The sequence below is a fragment of the Argiope bruennichi genome, chromosome 8, assembly GCF_947563725.1.
Source record: "Argiope bruennichi chromosome 8, qqArgBrue1.1, whole genome shotgun sequence".
Lineage (NCBI taxonomy): Eukaryota > Metazoa > Arthropoda > Arachnida > Araneae > Araneidae > Argiope > Argiope bruennichi.
Window position 1 is genome coordinate 80,626,632 of NC_079158.1, and position 21,310 is coordinate 80,647,941.

General features: G+C 24.6%; 1 protein-coding gene across 5 annotated transcripts in view; it reads left to right on the forward strand.

Moving 5' to 3' along the window:
- The window catches only part of LOC129981957 (cell adhesion molecule Dscam2-like), a 545,016-nt gene that overhangs the window by 145,101 nt on the left and 378,605 nt on the right, over window positions 1–21,310 (forward strand). For all 5 annotated transcript variants that reach the window (XR_008785388.1, XM_056093028.1, XM_056093030.1 and 2 more), the window contains one exon: window positions 8,041–8,199. Coding sequence is in view for 4 of the 5 variants with exons in the window: in XM_056093028.1 (XP_055949003.1) it covers window positions 8,041–8,199 (159 nt within the window). In the remaining variant the exon portion in view is untranslated. The remainder of the gene's footprint in view (window positions 1–8,040; window positions 8,200–21,310) is intronic.

The window sequence follows — 21,310 nt, forward strand, 5'->3', positions numbered from 1 at the left end:
CTGCTTCTATTTATTGCCAAAAAGAATATTTTAACAAAGAGTATTGAAATACATGCCTGTATCTAAAAGTCAATTTAAGTTTTCCATTTTATTTTATTCGAGATATTCATCAAAAAACTGAATTATAGAATTAAGCAATCAGGCTGAAGTTTATTTTTTTTTTTTATATTTCTAGTGCTTATTTGCTCTTATGATTCACCTTTCAGAAAATTTGAAACAAATTCAATGGATTATATATTTACAAGAAAATTTATTTATTTGGAAGTAATACAAAGTGAATAAATGTAAAGCATTATTTAGTTAAAAAAAGCACTACCATTATATTGATCGGATCAATGCATATATATTCTGAAACTTCCTTATATTCCCGAAATATCTAAAAGTAAATCTAAGAAGAACTTCTCTACAGTAATATCTGCGTAGGAAGTTCTCAGTATGCACTATATAATATTTTGCACTTTAGAATTCAGTTTTTGAAGGAATACAATACCATTCAATATTTATGAATTCCATGTACAAATATTCTAAAGAAAGATTTTTATCTAGTAGCAATTCTTTGTATCTTTACATTTTCTTCTTGAATTCATATGCATATATATATAAAAGAATAATCGTAAAAATATTTGTATTATGTTGCTGTTAGTTTATCACTTTTTGTTTGCATAAATTTAGACAAAAATAGAAATGCTTTCAATAATTACGTTAGTTTCTTGTAGCACGTTCAATATAATTATTTGGTTCATTTTACAGATCAACACATTCAAAACTAATTTAATAGTTGGTTAAAATATCTGTAATTGATAAACTGATGTAAATACGATATCGACAATTTACAGTTATTGTATTTTTCTGTATATGGAACTGTCAGGAAACATTCACTGCTCTGAGTTCACATTGCGTGAATTTGAAATAAAGCCATCTTTGTAAATCAATCATTAGAAATTCTTAACACTGAACTAAATCGTATTTACTCATATTTAATCACTTTAATGTTATTTTTAGTCAAATCTTTATTAGAATTATTAAAATTCATGGAAATTAAAAAAAACAATAAATTATTATTATCATTATTATTATTTTTCATTTGCAAGTGGCAATTTCTTTACGAGGTAATTTCAACTAAAAAAAATCACAAAAACTTTTACACACGTGTGCAAAAAGCTATCGTCTTTCATAAAAGATTTTTCGTCTTTCAGAAAAGAAAGAAAGAATGGATAGACAATGTAGCTTCCTGTTTTATGTCCTTCAATACACGTGCACTTTTTTAACCGATTTCAGCAGATGCTTTTTAAAATAATTCAGTTATTTCTTCGAGCGCGGTCTCTAATACCGCACCTCTCTGTTAGTGTCCCAGTGATAAACAAGGCTTAGCAGATGGCACTATAACTTGGGCCCCGAAACATCCTCAATTTTACTGATCCTATTATGAAGCAGTTCTCCATACACTTTTATGAAGCAGAAAGTGATTTTAGTTATAAAGATAATTGTACAGAAGAGTTTTTCAATGAAAGTTCGTATTCAACTGATTCTGATATGTATGTTCAAACATAATTGATTTTTCTAGTGATAATGTATTTTGAAAAATTTATAAAGTATATTAATATACCAAAAGATATATATATATATATATATATATATATATACACAGAATTTATAGGTTGATTTTTATACTAGTTCTTCACCTAATATTTAAAATGCCCTAGAAAACCGTGCTATAAAAATCACACAAGCCATTAAAAAAGGGTCAATTTTACCCATTGTCATTATTTTTTATGTTATTTTTCATATAATTGTTGAATTTTGCATTATATTGTATTCTATATACCTTCATATACTGTAAAATTAAATATGATTTTTAAAAAGTAATATGTTTTTTCAAGAATATTCTTTATTGTAATATGTAATTTGAGAAAAAGATGTATGTTTCAAAGCATTTAGTTTTTTCAATGATAATATATTTTGAAAAATTACAAAAACATAAAATATATATCAATAAAAATATCTGCAAAATATATTGGCAGTTTATCATACTAATACATTCATTAGAAAATTTAATTTGAGTGTATATGAAATGCAGTTTCATTGACCGCACCTCCCTAGTTAAGTCCTAGAATTTCACCACCCCAGTTAAGGGTTAAAAGTAATTGATATATAAAAGTTGTATACACATATATGAATTTTTCCTTGTGGAGACAAATCATCTCATACTTCTTTGAAACACAGAAACTTCTTCTTCTTCGAAACCTTTCAGAAAAATAATGATAAAAAATTATTGCCATAACTCTACCTTACTTTAAGTTTAGGTTTTAGAAGTCCTTCTTTCTCTCCATAAACAAAACTAAATTGATCTGTTGATAGAGCTATTTTTAAATTGCCAAAATTATCTATAAATAATTATGTAAACAAATAATTAATTGAGAAATAAAAAATAGGCTTTATTTCCAAAATTCTACGATGTATTTAGTGCGTTCCGGAGAGATATTATAAAGAGAAGTGTTTAATGATCATTTTAATATATTTTACCTAAATGACCTTTATTATTTATATGAAGCATTTTTGATAACATATAATTTTATAGCTTTAGGAAAGTTGTAAAAAACAAAGATGTCTACTAGAATTGCAATCAAACAATTTTAATACTAAATTAAATATCTTTATTTTTCTTAAAGTTTCTGTGCATTATTAAAAAATTACGAGCATTACAAAATCCGGAAATTTCGAGCATTAAAAATTCCTAAAATTCCGAACAGTGTCAAAAATTCTGAATTTACTTTAATAAATAGTGACTAGAAAGAACAGTGTCATTAAAAAAAAATTTAGAATTTTAGATTTTTAGAATTTTAGCTCACTTTTGTCTGAAGGACAAACTAAAGGATACTAAAACGTTACTTTGGATATAATAAAGATATTTCATAAAAATGTTAAAATGTTTCGTAATAAAGTGAAAATCTACATAATTTTAACAATGTATGATTTATCAAATCTGAAAATTTCCTGAACAATTTTGGCTATATTCGACTATATTCTGATTTGACTATATTCGACATTCTTTTTTTTTCTTTTATTCAATGAAACACAGAAGAAATTAAATCTAAGAGTTTATTTTAATCAATCACACTTCCAAGGTTTTAAAACATAAGATATCGTTTGAAATTTTTTCGAAATATTTGTACATTTGGAAATAGGATGTTCCAAATAATCCCTAAATGAAATATCATCTTTTTAAATGTTTCCATGTTCTTCTATAAGTCATAAAATTTCTGTAAACTATTTTTCTTTAAAATATATTAATTATTTTATCTTTAATTTTTTTTTTTTTGATTTAGAAAAATAATCTATTTGTATTTCTACCATATTGTATTGCTTTACGTAATTTAAACACTGCATGTTATACTTGCAGATTCCTGGAAAAAATGACCTACAGAAATTTCCATATCAGAAAAACATAATATAAATGTTCCATCATTTTCTTCCTAAAATAATTACATTTAATTAATCATACATGATTAATGGGAATATAATAGAATTAAGCAATAAAAGGAATTTATATTTAAAAAAAATATATAAATATGTAATATTTTCAATTCTATTAAAATCGCAATTTTTAGTAAATTTCACACGTTTTTTTTTACTTCACCATATTTTTAATTTAAGTTTCGGCGTCCATTATCAATTTAAATATCTTCATCAGATTGAAATATTTCTGTTTATAGAGCATACTTCCTATAAGAAATGTAAAGTTAAACTGAATTTAAAATTAAAATCTCCTTCGAAATGTAAAGAGATTCGTAGGCAGCAATTACGGGAACATTCAAAAATTTCAAAATGCCATCATTTTATAAAGTCTTGCAATTAAAAAGCTTTTATGGAGAACACTAAGTTACCGGTAAGGCTTGCAAGATTAAGTTACGTACATATAGCAGTGATTGAAAAACACTACTTTTTTGTATGCTCGTTAAATAAAGTGATGTATCCTTTCATATCTATTTATGAGCAGTTAGCAGTGATGATAGAAATAGTACTTATTGATAAAGAAATGAAGAGAAAAAAAAGGACATAAATCACTTTTTTTGTCTCTATATTGGTAAGATATAAGTTTTAAAACTCAAATTATGATTTCTTTTGAAAAATAAGAATATATTCTATTTTATTTATCGAAATAGCATATATTTATTAAATATATTAGATTTTATTTTATCCAAAAAACAAAACTTACCATTTTGGTGTTTTCATTGTAAAAATGATTCAGGCTGAGGTGCAATTTAAAATTAAAAAAAAAAATAAATAAAAATAAAAATCTCTCAAATGTTTTTGAATTATTTCTTTGCGGAAAAGTATCGACATTTTCACTCTTATTATAAAATAACATGAATGAAATAACAGTTTTAACATGAATATTGTAACTTTAGAGATGCTTTTAGAGTGTCAATAAAATAAAAACTAAAAAATAGTATTTCCAATATTAAGAGAATATCTAGATTTTACTCTCGAAATGGCCCCTTAACAAAACTTTTGAGATATCTCCCGATGAAATCTTAGTATATAAACCAATGTTTGTTCTCCAGGTAATTTTTTCATGGGAAATATATTGGTGAGAATAAAAAAGGATATTGTCATTTAGAAATTTCTGAGTTTGTACATTCTTAAATATGTAGACAACCCCCTATAAAACCTTTAGATACAGGAACGTTTAATACTTATTACTACCTTTAAAATGATACTTTTATTTTTCACATAGGATGATCGATAGCAGAATAAAAATGGGTAGCTCTCTTTTTTTATTCCCCCTTTTTTAAATAAGGAAACGATCACTTAACAAAAAAATATCATTTATCTCCCAATGTAATTATAGTATATACACCGAAATTTGTATCCCAGGTAATTTTTCTATGAAAAATAAATTTTCGGGATTAAAAAAAGGGTGTTCCATTTAGAAATTTCAAAGTTTTTACAATTTTAAATATTTAGACAATCCCTTATGAAGCTTTTAGGTACAGTAATTTTTAGTACTCTTTACTGTATTTAAAATGGTACCTTTAATTCTTTACATAGGGTGATAGATAACAGATTAAAATGGGTGACTCCCCTTTTTTTCCTCGAGATTTTTGGGGAAAGAAACGCTTGGAAATCATATATATGAAGGATCCAGTGTATTTAGTTTAAAAGAATTTAAGTAACTATACCATTTTTTTTAAAATTTCTATTTGATATCTAGAAGTTGGATACGAGGTACATATAATTTTCATTTAATATTCAAAATGTTGGTATTTAGAAGATCAGTACGTAAAGTTTCTATTAGATTTATTTTAAGGAGTTTTCAATAATTAAATTGCTTCATTGTAATAATTTTTGTTTGATTTATTTAATAATTATTATTACAAAACGTGTCATCCTAATAAATACAAAATTGTTATACTATGATATATATATTTTGGTGTCCATTAAAATATTTAAAGATTTCACCTCTGTCAGCTCCAATGAATGATTGGGAGCAAGGCATCCTGTTGCATATCCTGATGTTGCTCTCCTTTCCCCTTTTAAAAAGCCACGCTTTTGGGTTTCTTTTCTGCTGGATTCTTTCAACAATAGATCAATAGGAGGCAGTGGATGGAAAAAATAAAACAAAATCTGAGCAAAAAGGTAATCTAACCTCTTGGAAGCAATTCGATAAATCTCCTGTCTGCCTGTTCAAAGGATCGCCTCTGCACTGTATCGCATTTCCGAATTCCGTTCTTTTGAGTAATGGGACAGTCTTTTATCTTTTTTTTTTGTATTTTATTTTTCTCTCTTGAAATATCTGGTTAGATTTCGCTTATTTTAGTGATAGAATTGAGAAGTGAAGGACAGGAAAATAAGGCATTAAGTGAAAGCTGCCCTTATCCCCCTTTTCAATTTGCTAGATTTTTCAATAGGATATGTCAATTATATATCATATATAAACTGCTTTTCTTATCTCTTATGAAATAGAGCTATACATTATATATAATGATTATCTTTGTGCAGTAAATGCAAACATTATAAGCCCACATATTTGAGAAAAATTGTTGAATAGTTCAAAATAAATACATTCTTTTTTCTACATATTTATATGAAAAAAAAAAAAACATACTGAAAAGTCCCACCTTTTCTCTTCAAAAATAAAGTTAAAGCGGTAAAAATTAAATTTATTTTAAATTTTATTTAAAAATTGAAAATTAATACCGTTTTACATTTAAATAATTTATATTAACTAGATTTCTTAGTAGAATGTACTAATTATGTACCATACATAAATTGCTTATCTTATCTTTCATGAAATGGTACTATACATTTTATATAATGCATGACTTTGTAGAGAGAATGTAATAATTGAGATCACATATTTGCGTATAATTGTATAATATTTGAAAACCAATACATTCTCTTTTTTTCTACAAATTTATGTAAAAAAAAATCATACGGCAAACTCCCTCCTCTCCTCCCAAAAAGAAAAATTAAATCAGTAAAAATTAAATTAATTTTAAAATTGCATTTGTACGATATGTTTCTTTTACGTTAATAGTAATAAATACTAATTGGATAGATGAATAATTTAGAAGAATCAGAGTCCAATTTATTTTTAAATTGCTCTAATTATTTTCCAATCCACTTGATATTTTATTATAAACGAAATCTGATTTTGACATAGATTATTCCTCAATTTTCATTTCATACGTATACCTCATATATTTGTGCATAGTTAAAAAGCAAGATATTTTTTCCCCACAAATTTATTTTTAAAAAATAATAATGAAAAAATCTCTCCTCTCCTCCCAGAAAATTATATCTGCAAAAATTAAATTAATTTTAAAATTTTATTTGAAAGTTTTTTTCTCCTTTAAACAACCAAATTAAAAAGTCAGAAGTATCAGAATCCAATTTATCTTTCAAATATACAAATTATTTTCTAAACAGATTGATATTTTATTATAAGCCAAATATGAGTACTAAATATTAGATTAGATCATAGATCATTACTCAATTTTCATTTCCTACACGTATTCCATTAATTTGATATTTTACTTTGAAAAGACGTTTATTTGTCCATTTTAATATATTTGTTGTATTTTAAATTAATGGAGTAGATTTTAATGATAAACTGAGAAAACATGAGCAAAGGGTATATTTCTTTAATTTGTATCTACTTAATTAAATGAATTTTGTCACAGTGTAATACATATCTTACTCATTCATCATTTGAATAGACACATTTTTTATGCATGCCATTTTTATTTTATGTAATATACAAAAGGGCAAATAAAATGTAAAGCACAAGGAACTTTAAATTAGTTAGCAATCATTTTGATGTATGCAATAAGAGCAATTTATAAAGCCATTTAGAATGAATGCTTCTCTTACTGAATATCTAAATTAAGGAAAGGATGAATTATTTGAAGACAACATTATGCTAGAGATAGTTAAATAATATAAACAAGTACTTTTCTGAATTTCAAGCGATAATTTCAAATTTTAATAAATATAAATAATTTAAGATTTACTGATTTACAAGAAAGGTATCTCGAATAACATATCTCAAATGAACTGCTTTATAGTGTAGAAATATTTCAGATTGTTTTGCAAGAAAAATCAATCTCATTTTAAAACGAAAATGTGGTATAAGAAGAACACATTTTGACTAACCTTACCTTTTCATAGAACATAAGCTTCATTCTTGTCTTAAAGAGCAAAAATGGAGTTATAAGTAGCTTATCTGTTATTTTTTGTCCGAAATGGTTAAAGGCTAGAGAGAGGGCACTATTTAATATTATTTCTTCAATATATTTTGCAAGTATTTTTTAAAAGGTCTCGTTGTAAATCTTTTTATACACTTTTTAATAAACATTTTTTTGAATAAAATTTTAAAAAATTACCAATGCAAGTTAAAGACAGACATATATAGAAAAAGCTAATATTTGAATTTTTTTCTTTTTTGAAATTAAAATTTAGACATGAAGATTCTCCTTCCTTTCTTTAGAATCTGAAGAGTGAGGTTAAGCTAATACTTTATTTTTTTATTTATAGGCTACAGTGGCTCAAAGTATCAAGCGTTTAGCACAGGAACACTACATGTTGCATCTGTTGAACAATTGGATGGAAATCGTCGATACAGATGTCAAGTAACCAACATGCTGACAAAAGAGAAAGTTGTCAGTATAGGTTGGGGAAATTTAAAAGTTGTAGGTAAGTTATTTTGATTGAAACAGTAATGCTAAAAAAGGAAATAGTGGCTTTACAGAAATAAAGGAGTTTTTTTTTTTCCTTCAAAAAATGCAAATACAAGACACTAGTTTCTAGAATATTTTTCTCTCAAATGTAAAATCTTTCAGCTTTCCTGTTTGACCAAATGTTTTGAATACATTAGTCAATAATATTTTTAATGATCTAAAATCACTATGAACGTATTCATATTGACTTTTTTTTAAGTTTATGGAGAAAAAAAAATATTTGCAAGATACAATAATAACACATTAGATTTTTTTTAAAATGAGGGTTCTTCAGATTGCAATGAAAGTTTAAAAGTCTACGCTTTAATTAATTTGTATCAATTTTTTTTTCTGTAATTTTGTTTGAGAATATTCAAACGCAATTTTAGTTAATCGGCATCTAAAATGTATTTACCAAGCATATTGAATAAAATAAAAATGCGAAAGAAAGCCCTAGTTAGGATAATTTGTTTTTAAATGCAAATTTTCAGAATAATTCAAAAATAAATTTTTAAAAAATTATTGGCTAACATTTCAAAAATTCCTTTATCTATTCATTTTATCAAAAAAGAGATAGTTAAAGAATTATTATTCATTTAGAATCTAAAAATCAGATCCGAGATGAAAGTTAGATAGGCAAAATAATAATAATATTTATCAAAAAAAAATTCAAAATGTAGGTGCATTATTTTTGTCTTATGATTTATTTAATGTAAACCTATATATATATATATATATATATATATATATATATATATATATATATATATATATATATATATATATATATATATATATATATATATATATATATATATATATATATATATATATATATATATATATATATATATATATATATATATAATATAAATTTTCGGCTTGCATTTTGAAAGTTTGATCTTAATTGTGAAAAATTACAAGTAAATCATTTAAGGTTTTTAATCTTGTTCGGAAATTCCATATAACTATTTCAAAGACCTTATTTTTTTTTTTTTTTTTTTTTTTTGCAATTAAACATAATGAAGAAATTTGCTAACAAAAATTTTACGTTTTACTTTAACGTTCCGTTACGTTTAGGTTTTACTTTTCATTTGTTTTTCCTACAGTTCATAATATTAATAATACAGTTGAAATTATTTTAAGATAAGATAATAATAATTTAAAATTTATTAAAAATAATAAACACATCTGTTCTGTAAAGTTACGTCTTTATAGATAACTCTTAGTAAAATATGTTATTTTTATCATATATATCATATTTTACAATATATATATATATAATATTATCGTACTATATCAATGTAGTTTGAGTCCTATTTTTCTTTCTTTTGTACCCTTTACTTTAGAATTTCCTTAAAATAAAATTTCCTTAAAATTTACAATATCCTTATTTTTTTTAATTCTTTAAAAATTGAATTTTGTATACGCAATTTATCAGATTATTCCCATCGACAATAATGTAACAAAAAATGTATCTTCTACATTTATGCACATGATTTAAAAATTATTATTAAAAATACTGATTTATAACATTCATTATTACCATTTAGAGATGACTGGAAAACACTTTTTCAGGAAATACATTCGCATCAATGTCATGTGCATACAGTATAATTTATATAACTGAATCATGTAATACATAATATTTAAAAAAACATTTATTTTAACTATCTAGCTTTGATTTGTCCTGAAACAATTGATTTTAAATTGTCTGCATTTTTAAGTAAGATGGAAATCTTGCTGTTTCCTGGACAACATTATTTAAATGAAAAATATTGTTTCCTTAGTTTGTTTAGAAGGAAGAGAAATGTTAAATAAAAATGTTGTTTGTTAATAAGCTAATGCATTTTAGTACTTCAGAGAACAATTTGGAATTAATTTTTTATAAATAACATGCTTTGAAACATGCAATTCCTTTCTTGGAAACCTAGTTACAATCTACTTCTCTTGCTTTTCATTAACATGTTCTGTACGAGTACTGCAGAAACTTAGTTTATTTGAAAAAGATCTAATTGAAAACAACAAAAAATAAATTAAGTCTTGTTTGGTCCAAAAAATTCCATTATGGTATTTTCACAGAGTCTGGGGAACATTTTTTTTTTTTTCTTTCCTGAGTTTAATTATAGCAATGCTGAAAATTTTGTAGAAAAGGAAGAAAGCATTAAATTAAGCTTTATTCTTAGAATTCTTGGTAATAATGCAATTCTATATAGAAGCATTTGAAAATAATTTAATCTTAGGAAATATTTTTAGCTTTTCTGGAAGGTTCACTATTCAGTAAAAAGATTAAAAAATTGTGTTTATAAAAATATATTCAAAATATTGTTAAGAAAATTTATTTTAAAAAATATTTTAACTAATAATAGTAATTACATTATAAAAACAATTATCAAAAAAGGCTGATTTAATATAAAGCCAGAAATGATGATCCATAAAAAATCTTTCAAAACTCTCAATATACTGTTGTATGATCATGTACATATCCGCTTTTCTTTTATTCATAAAATATTTGTATTTTTCATATTTCATTTTCATACAGAGATAAAGTGTTTTGTTCACAAACAGCAGAATTTGAAACTGTTTTTTCCTCTTAAACAAATGAAATTATTGATATTACATTCGTCTTTGAAATAGTATAAATAGTTTTTCAAATTTATTTTGATATAAATTAAGAATTCATTTTAAAGTATTTTATTACTTATACACTTGCAGAAAAGAAAGATTTTTTTTAAAAAAATATATTAATATCTCACTATTCATTTTTCGCAGGAAATTTTGTAAAATTACATTTTTCATATATTTTCTTATCTTCTAAATAGAGATAAAGGAAATGCACTTCAGAGAAAGCAATAATGGATACAAGAGGTATACTTTCAGTGAAAAACTAAATTTCCTTAGTTTCACATTTTTTTACTTTTAAAGCAGTTTTACTTTTTCTATTTATAATCGTGAATATTTACATAATTTAGAACTTTAACATTGTTTATAACTCGATCATTTTATCAAACCAGAGACAAAAATAATGTTTATTTCATTATAAATTTGAATACAGAAATAATTATTTTTTATTCCAAATAGTCTGGAATTCATCTTATTGCATTTTAATATTCAGATCATTATTGTTTCAAGTATAAGGAAATAAAACCAAATGATAAAATGGCTTAAAATTATAAATGATAATCGTATAAATTTATAAAATATTTTTGTATGATATAGAATGAATCTTATTCATCTAAATAATAATAATCGTGTTGTATCAACAAGGGAATATGTTCTAAATTAAAGTATCTTTGTACATAAGGGATATAAAAATTGATTCATTATAAAATTTTATGATTTTTCGTTACATAACTTTTTTCATTGATTCATTATCCTAATGTTGAACTTTAGTTGATATGTTTTATAATAGTAACATTATAACATTTAGAAACGGGATCAAATATAAGGAAATCCAGACATATTTTTATATTCTGTAATTTATATTGCATTCAGCAAAATTAAAATATTTCTAAATTGTTTCTTCTATTTCATATATAATTATTAAAAATAAATTAAAATTTATCGACTTTAACATTATAAAAGGCAAATGAAAGTTTTATAGTGCGACCAAACCTATTTCATTTAATATATTCATAATGTTTCATTCAATTCTAACAGTTTTTTTTTTTTTGAATTTTGGAAAAGTAATATTGATATCCCTTGGTCTTGTCTCATTAAAATATCATTAACTTCATAAATAAAAAAATAAAACAAATATATAAACAGGAAAGTCATCATATAATCTTCATCTGAGAATCTTTTCTTCTTTTTCTTAATTTTTTGAAAGATACTGCGATTTATGATTATCATAGGTGGTAGAATCCCATGAATAATAAACGAAACTAAATCTCATAAATCATATTTTAATGACTGTCATTATTGATTATGGCTTTCCAATATAAAAGAGAAAAAGTTCCATCACTGAACAGATATTTTTATTGAAAATATATGTTTGTTTTATTTCTTTCTAAATTCCAATTCATACATTTTTATTGGAAGCAAAATAATTATTATAAGAAGACTAGTCATTGATTTGAAAAAGGGAGTACTCGCCTCAAGCGGGAAAAAAAGTTGAAGAGGTATTTAAAAATTCTCTAGACGCTCTTAACTCAGAATGATTTGTGTGTCATTTGTTATTTCAATAACAAAATATGACGGGCATTCATTTTTAAAATTAAAAAAAACAACATAGATATCAAAAGATGTCATATAATTTCCATCGATGTTTTGTTTTTTAAATGAAAAAAAAAGATATTAAATAAACTAAGGAAATATTTCTCTCTTTCAAAAAGAGAAGACTGAATTAGTTCATTAGGACTTGGGTATTGAAAATATTATCGATATTGAAAAAACTTATAAACATTTTATTGATTTATAAGTTTGGCGAAATTTTAACTGATATTTGCTTTGTTGTTGGCAGAATTTCACAATTATAGTGAATTATTTTGATTTCGCTCCTAGCTATAAATGTTATTATCTGTAAGAATTTAATCTACAGATATTTATCTTTCGAAACTTTTGCGGCAACATATTAGCCATACTTTTCAAAAATAAATTTCGAAAGAATAATGCGATAGTAACTATATCAATATTTTTGATGCTGTGCGAAATTTATATTGGGTAAAGAAGACTGGACAAAAGTTTAATTTTATAAATAAATTTATAGGAACAAGGAAAAAGCTGAAAATGTTTATAATAAATGAATAACTATTATATCATATTATGAATGTTTCAACCTATAATATCTTAATACGATAAATTCTAATTTGAATTTTCCTTTTTTACCATTAAAATGAAATACCTTGATAGACTGCCGACACAGGAAAATCCGGCAATGTTATTATTTGAATATTAAAAAATATGGGATGACCTAAAATAACACTTTCAATGTAACTAAAATATTGAAAAGATTTATACCAAACAATGAGTTTGAGTTGAGTTGAATTTATTTGTACTTTTGGCATGAAGGTCACTTTTGACAAAGTTGCGCCACACGCATGGTATTGAAATATTTTTTTATCAATTTATAATAAAATTGAAACAAAATTCAAATGTTTAAAAATGCAAAAGAATGAAAAAAAAGAATTAATGATGTAAGGTAGGATACATTACTAAAAAGCTTGAATACTGTTTATATATGAAAATAAAAACCTATATTTAAAAAAAAGCTAAAAAGATGAACTTGAAAAATTTTAGAAAACAACTGAACAGAACAAGGTGAAGCATCTGAACAAAATATCAAACGCCGAAAAGCAAATCTTGAATATTCTACAAGAATTTTTAAAACATACATAGAGCAGTTAAATTGAAAAAAATGGTATTGATGCCCTCATCAACTGATGTTGGTATCAGGTGTGACCATTCATCAACTTAGTTTATAGACATAAGCAAATGAATTCAGCAAAAAGATTCACTATCAATAATCGTCGATAAAAATGTTTTGTCGATGTAGGAATGAAAGAATCAATGTGCAGAAAATGTATTTTGTAGCATTTCATGAGAAAGCGTCATGATTTAATGATCGAGTTTCAAAGCACGAATTTTGAACTCATTGATATACAGTGCGAAATTCACAAGAAATAATGTTTCATTAATTAATATTAGGATACCATGTTCCACTTTCAGCATTTTCAATGTAGTGATATCCAATAGATACAAAAATTTTATCATCAGAAACTACTGATTTTTTTCACATAATTCCTCTGTTCATACCTTTTTATAATTTACAAATAAAATTTAAATCCATTACATCCATTAGCTGTAGAGGATTGCAACCAAAAAATTTATTAAAAAAAAAACTGCAATTTCATATTACTGAGTAGATGAATTTTTCACATGTAATCGCTCAGATGAAATTTTTGTTGCATTTTAAACTTGAAATTATCTTTATGAATACATTCTGTTGCAACTTATCGAGACCATTAACTGCAGAGGACTGCGAACAACTAAATTTATTTTATGTAAAAACTCTAATTTAATATTACTAAATAGACGAGTTTCTTTTTTCATGTAATAGTTCAGATGAAATTTCTGCTGTATTTTAAACTTAGGATTCCGTTTACGAACGACTTCTGTTAAATATTATCGAGTCAATTCTAAGTGTTAGTATTAGATAAAGAGGATGTGAGCAACAGAATTTATTTTATGTAACAACTGCAATTTTATATTACAGAATAAACGAGTTTATTTTCAAATAATCGTTGACATGAAATGTCCGCTGCATTTTAAAATTGATTCCATTTATGAACATATTCTGTAAAATATTATCCAGTCCATTCTATGTATTAGTATTAGCTGCACAGGATTGCGAAAGACAAAATTTATTTTATGTAACAACTGCAATTTTATATTACTGAGTAGATGAGTCTTTTCCCCTGTAATCGTCCAGCTAAATTTCTGCAGCATTTTAAATTTATGATTCCATTTATGAATACATTCTGTTGCATCTTTTCAAGCTTAATAGCGTGTTTATACGATAATTTTATTCCCTTTATTCATCCGTTTTGTAAATTGACAGGTACAGCCATTTTTGATGGCATCAAATAATTGATTTTCCTTGCAATTAAGTGATTTTAGCACCGAAGGCTTGAACTTAGAGTCAATATATGAATGACCCCTCATTGGATGACATCATAAAAATCGCTTGGAGGAAAACAAAAATCACTTAATTATGCAAAGAAAACCGATTGCTTAGAAGAAAATAACCATCATAAATGAAATGGCTTTTGGTATGTTATGATTTATCAAAGAAGTAAAGCAAAGAAAGGACATTAAGTAAATGGGAGCGGGGGAACTTTTAGATTGGTGCAATTATTTTGAAATGCATTCAGGAATCCACTTTGTTTTAGGTGCATAAATTAGAATATGTTACTTCACTTTCAGTTGTAACGGTTCCTAGTCATTACGCTTAAGAGAAGTTGCAAAGACAACGCAATTATTTTGAAAAAAACTATTGACTATTTTTTTTTTTTCATTTTTAATTTGAAAAACTGTGAAAGTAAACCTTTTCGAAGTATTTTGTAACAATGCTTTTTTTCAATAATAACGTTTTAAGAAAAAAAAATATTTTTAACAAATATTTAAGCTGGAGACCCTGCTATATCATATGGATGCATATGGAATAATATATTTTTTTTTTCAAATTTTAATAAGTTCTGTTTTTATTTTAAATTGTTATATAACAAATAAAAAAAAAGAAAATCCAATGCTAACAGAAGTTTAAAAATGAATCTAATTATTTTTAGCACACATTTTTTTAAAAAACCTACGATTTTAATTTTTGATTTGTGTTTTAAAAATCATTTAGAGATCCCGAGACAAATATATGATTAAAAATATTTAATGGCAAATCATAACCAAAACGAAAATTCTTACGTTAAAATATGGGAAACATGCAGAAAAAAAAATATTTGTATTGAGAATTAAATAACGTAGAAACAAAAAGAGAATTTGTTTAAAAATAAACATGATTATTTTACTTGTATTTCTTTGAATTTAAAATAAAGATTAGACAGCAACACTTGCTGATATTACATCCACTGAAGCATTTTTTTGCTACTTATAACCTTAATGTGCTTTTTTGTTTAGATTAAACATTGCATCAAAGGTATAATATATTAATTATGAATCAGAAATAATTTTACATAGTAATTATACTTGTGTCAAAAATCAAAAATCTATTTTATATATCTGTTTGAAATATTTTATACATTTTTTCAGTTATATTTTTCATAATTAATTAGAAGATTCAAATAATGGTAAATTGTAATTTGATGTTTTACAGAAATTCTCTAAAAGAATTTTAGAAAACTTATGGGTAGTATATTCATGCAAAATATATTCAATAAAAAGTGGCAATTTTAGTAGCCATACATCCGAATTGCGGATGTTTGTTGATATATATATATTATATGGGGGAGGGAGAGGATGAAAGTGAGAGAGGCAAAAATATTCACAATACTGAATGCAATAGTAATACTGAATAACTAATAAATATAAGAACACACATAATTTCGCTAGATATCATTTTGAGTTCGCCCTCTTTACGGAAATACTGGATATATTCTAAAAACTAAAATGAAGCGTTATTTTTATTAGAAGGAAGAGCAGAGCTGACTAATTACAATGATTCACTTGCATGTCTTCGTATTCATTTAGCATCATTTTTTATCTGCCATAGAAAATCCATCCCAAGGGAGTTACAGATATCCCTAGATAAAACGGTGTGTCGACACACGTATTTATCTGTTTCTGGTAAATGCCTGAAAAGAAATGTCTTTGAAAAGCTTACTAAGTTGTTGGATTACTCAACTGGTATAGCGTTTTTCTTCTGTGACTATGGTTTTCTACAATATTTCCCCTTTAAATATAAAACAAAATCTTGACAATTAAAGCTTTAAGCTCATTAGCAATGGACAATGCGCAACAATGAGAAGTATCTATACGTATTTATTTCTGATGTTGCTGAACGTAAATTAACTAATTTCTTCATGACTTCCACTACATATGAATGATATGAGACATGGGAAGATATATAAATTTTTTATTAAAATATTCAGTGAAAGCAAGCAGCTTTCGTATTGATAAATCAGGTAAATAAGTGATGCGATTTTCAAAATACGTATTAAATTGAAAATTATTTCTTATACTTTATATAATGTACCATATATATATGGTCACATTGTATCGGCATAAATTTAAGACTGTTTAACAGAAAAAAAAAATAGATTAAAATGGATACTGATACGCTTTTGAAAGGAATGTTAAAAAAAAATACGTTAATAATTCCCGAAAACCAATTATGCATATCTTAAATTATGCATATCTGCAAAGTAATATGACTTTAAATCGCGTGCTTTATAACATAAGCTTTAAAGTAAATTCTAATTAATCGTGTACTGAAAGGGGATTCTTTTGCATAAAATTGAATGTGTGTGATTTTGTGCTGTGCATTGTGTTTTAAAAGAGTAGTAGTTATTTATTCTTTTTAAAATATATATGTTTGTAATATTAAATCAAATTTCAAATGACTTATTGTAACCTTAAATTTTCATTCTCATGCAAAAATAAACTAAGAGACAATTTTAATTTGTACAAAGAAACATTTTTGTACAAAGAAACAATTATACTTTGTTCTGATTTTGATATTGATGCAGAGCGATACTGATAATCGCAGGAATGATAGTATTTTTTATATAGCATTTCTTAAGACATGCAGTTGTTGTTGTTCATTTTAAGACTTAGTTTCTAGAAATTAAACTTTGAGTAATGTTATCCTATTACAAGTGGATGCATCAATGAAAATTCATTCAAAATGTAGTTGAATATTATTTATAAATAGACTGGAAGAATACAATATTAAAAATAGTTTAAACATAATAAATTTTAGAAAATTATTAAAGTGTCTTATGCCGAAAATAATGGTGTAGCTACCGGAAAATGTATAAAAATTGTATCAGGATACATTAGTGGCAATATCATTTATTTCCTTTTGTTTATTTTACAGTATATGTTTGAGTAAAAACAAATAATTAGAATTTTCTATTTCTAATTATATAAAGATTAAAGATATTTAAAATGTTAGACACTTATTGAAAAGAAATAAATTCTTTCAAAAATGCTGAAATTGATAGATCTAAACTAAAATAGAATATCCCCACTCATAGGAAAACATATCTTTGAAAAGTTTGTCTCAAATTTTATGTCTGAAAAGCAATATAAGCTATCCTAAGAAAAAGTGCGATAATTTTATTTATACGTCTAGCCCATTAATAATGCTGCCATTTATGAATTTCTCTTCTTAATGGAATTTTTATATTTTAATAATATTTTTTTACCTTTATTTCTTTAAGTTGTCTTTGTTGAATATTATATACTTAAAATTAATCGAGATATATTCATTTCATTATAAAATAATGGTCCTCAAATGTATATTAAAGTAATAGCGGCATTTGTTGTTAACTTTTGTGGAAATGGAAATTAATTTATCTTGCAAACTCACTAAGTGTTTTTTTTTTCTTTTCCTAAGGAACTGATACATTTATCACTTAATCAACCTCGAGAGTTTTCATTACTTTCTTCTATTTCATCATCTCATACGTTTCCTATTCCTAAGGGAATATTGGAAAAGGTAATCTCATTGAAAATGTTAATGGAATGATTAATTTCCAATTAATTGAAATAAGTAAAACACTATTTTTTTTTAATTTAAGTGGTTATTTCTTTCACTTTCCATTTACAGTATGTAAATATATTCCTTCATATTTTATCCCCTCCAAATAAACATACTGACATTTATGAGTAATAATAAGCCTTATAAGCCATAATAAATATTATTGATATCTATTAGTTTATTTCTTAATGGAAACTGTTATCTAAATACCTTTCAGATTTTCAAGAAAAAAAATTAAAGGAATAATACTTTACAAAATAAGTAATAATAATCAAACATTAAAAAAAAAAAAACATTTTTTTTATTTGGTTTTTAAATTATATTTTAATTATTTATACATTTTAAGTATAATTAACTTCACTTTATTCCTTTTATTATAAAAAAAAACTAAATTGTTTCTTTTCAATTTATTCTCAAATTGCTAGTGATAACAATCCATTTTCCTCTCTTTAATTAGTTACATCCATTTCAGATTGAAAACCCAGAAATTCTACCTTTTGAATAGCTAATTGAATTAGTAATTAAACTTACGGCTTAGTAATCAATCATTACAACAGCGAAACAGATTGCATTCATGAAAATTAATTATACACTGAAATTAATATTTTGCGATCTGCCTCGGCTTGAAATAAGTTCCCATCTCGGCATCCCTACTTCCCATTAAACGGACTTCCAAAGGCATTGCCAAAATGCATTTTCATAACAATGCAACGATCAGTACCAATAATTTATTTGGATATAATTTAAGTATTGAAAGGAACTTTTGCACATTTTGTTTTCGGCATTTCAATTTAAATATTAGACTGTTATCAAAGAGAAATTTATCGCATCCATGTGGAAAATCCATTAATTTATTTTAGCATAAAATTAGAAGTTAATGCAATCAAAATGAATAGTATTAAGTATCAGATATATTTCAGAGACAAAATGCGTGAATTTTTACTTATTTTTCTTTTTAAGTGATAGATTTTTGAAATAAATAAAAATAAATAAATAAATATGAATAATAAAATTTTATATTTACAATATATACTTATATACGAATAAACTGGCGTTCAGAAGTACATTTTTAAATAAACTTAATCACTAATAAAAAGAAGACTACAAATCTTAAATTACTTTTATATACTTTTTATTACAATATTACATATTTTAAAAATATACATTTCTAGTTTTTCAAGTATAATATATGATAAGTATAAGTATTTTATAATAAATTTATTTCGAAATTCAGAATCATAATTCATCGCATATTTATAATTTATGATAAATTTGGGTGTTAAATCGTAGTCTCATTCATGACAAAATTCATTTAAAAAAATACAATTTTTATTTATTTGTAAAGATAAAAAACAACCAAAATTCGATTAAAATTTATACTATATAATATACCGATAATTAGCTTATGTATAAAATAGGAAGTAAAAAAAGATGCAACAGGACATTCGAAATACCTTTTAAGAGGTAATAAAAGAAAAAAAAAATGTAACAAAAATTAGGAAACATGACATTTCTTATTTTTCATGAGATTTTTAAAGAGAAAATACTATTTGAAAAAGTTCAAAGATGTGTGATATAGTTTAATTATAAGATGCATAATCACAAAATTTAATAAATGTAATAAAATAGTTACAAAAATTATCGAGTACACCATGCCTTTATACATTTTTTTTTATTTTGTTCCATAGATCACATTGTTATTCGTAGCCACAGTTTCATTTATCATTATTGCTACTTCAGATAATCGTTCAGCTTTGGAATGTGGTTGATTTTCAGTTAAGATAATTACACAAAATGAAAGTCTAATTCAGTGACGGCCTCAGTGTAATGGGCTCTCAGTGAGAAATCAAACTGTCGTCCTTCTTTCATTGCATATATCGGTATATATGATTAAGCCTCGAAGAGTCAATGGACTCAAATATTTTTAGCAGTAATATATACTTAAAAATGCAGCAGAAAAAAAATCGCACCTAGTTCAAAATGTTAGAGGAAATGCTGTTGTTTTAGGTTTATTAGACCCTAAGGAGTGAAATGAACAAATTCAAAGAAATAAACGGGAAATTAGTAAAATTCAATTTCCCTTTTATTACATTATGACACCCATACAATGTGTGTGCATATTCAAATTTGTAATTAAAAATTAGTCCCTCTCCATTCTTCATACACTTGTATCCATCTCTCGTTGTGTCATTCAACATAATTCGTCTATTCATTCCAATTGAAATGAAAATATTATTTGTAATGTTATGTTTAATCACAAAAATAATTATTATTGAATTTTTTTTCATTTGTTATAAGTTAATTTTGAAAATAAGTGTCACTATTTAATCTATATTGAATATAAATAAAATATAATATCGATACAAATCTCGAAGAACCCATGCTCTTAAACATTTCAAATCTATCTTTAACTTGATAAATTAGAAATTAATTGTTAGCAAATCAAAATAGATTTGCGAACAATGAATTTATGAAAAAAATAAATACACATTGACTTTTCACCATTTATTGTTTTGAAAAAGTGAACAGAATAGCCATTTTTTATTTAAATTCCCTCTTTCTCTTTAAGCGGAAAATAAATAGTTTTGATTATGAGAGATGGTTCTCAAACAAGTAAACAATAAATTTAATGAAGATGAAATCAAATATATGATTATTGATATTTATTAATAACAAAGGTGTTTTATCAAAATATAAGACAAAATTAATTGACAAAAACTTTATTCGGAAGTTATTAAAGAATGAAATTTTGCATGTGGGTCTAAATGTGTCAATAAATATCTAGAGATAATACTTTTTAACAAATATTAATGAAATAGTGTTGATAAAAGTATAAATAACAAGTGATAATAATTGCAAACTACAATATTGTAAT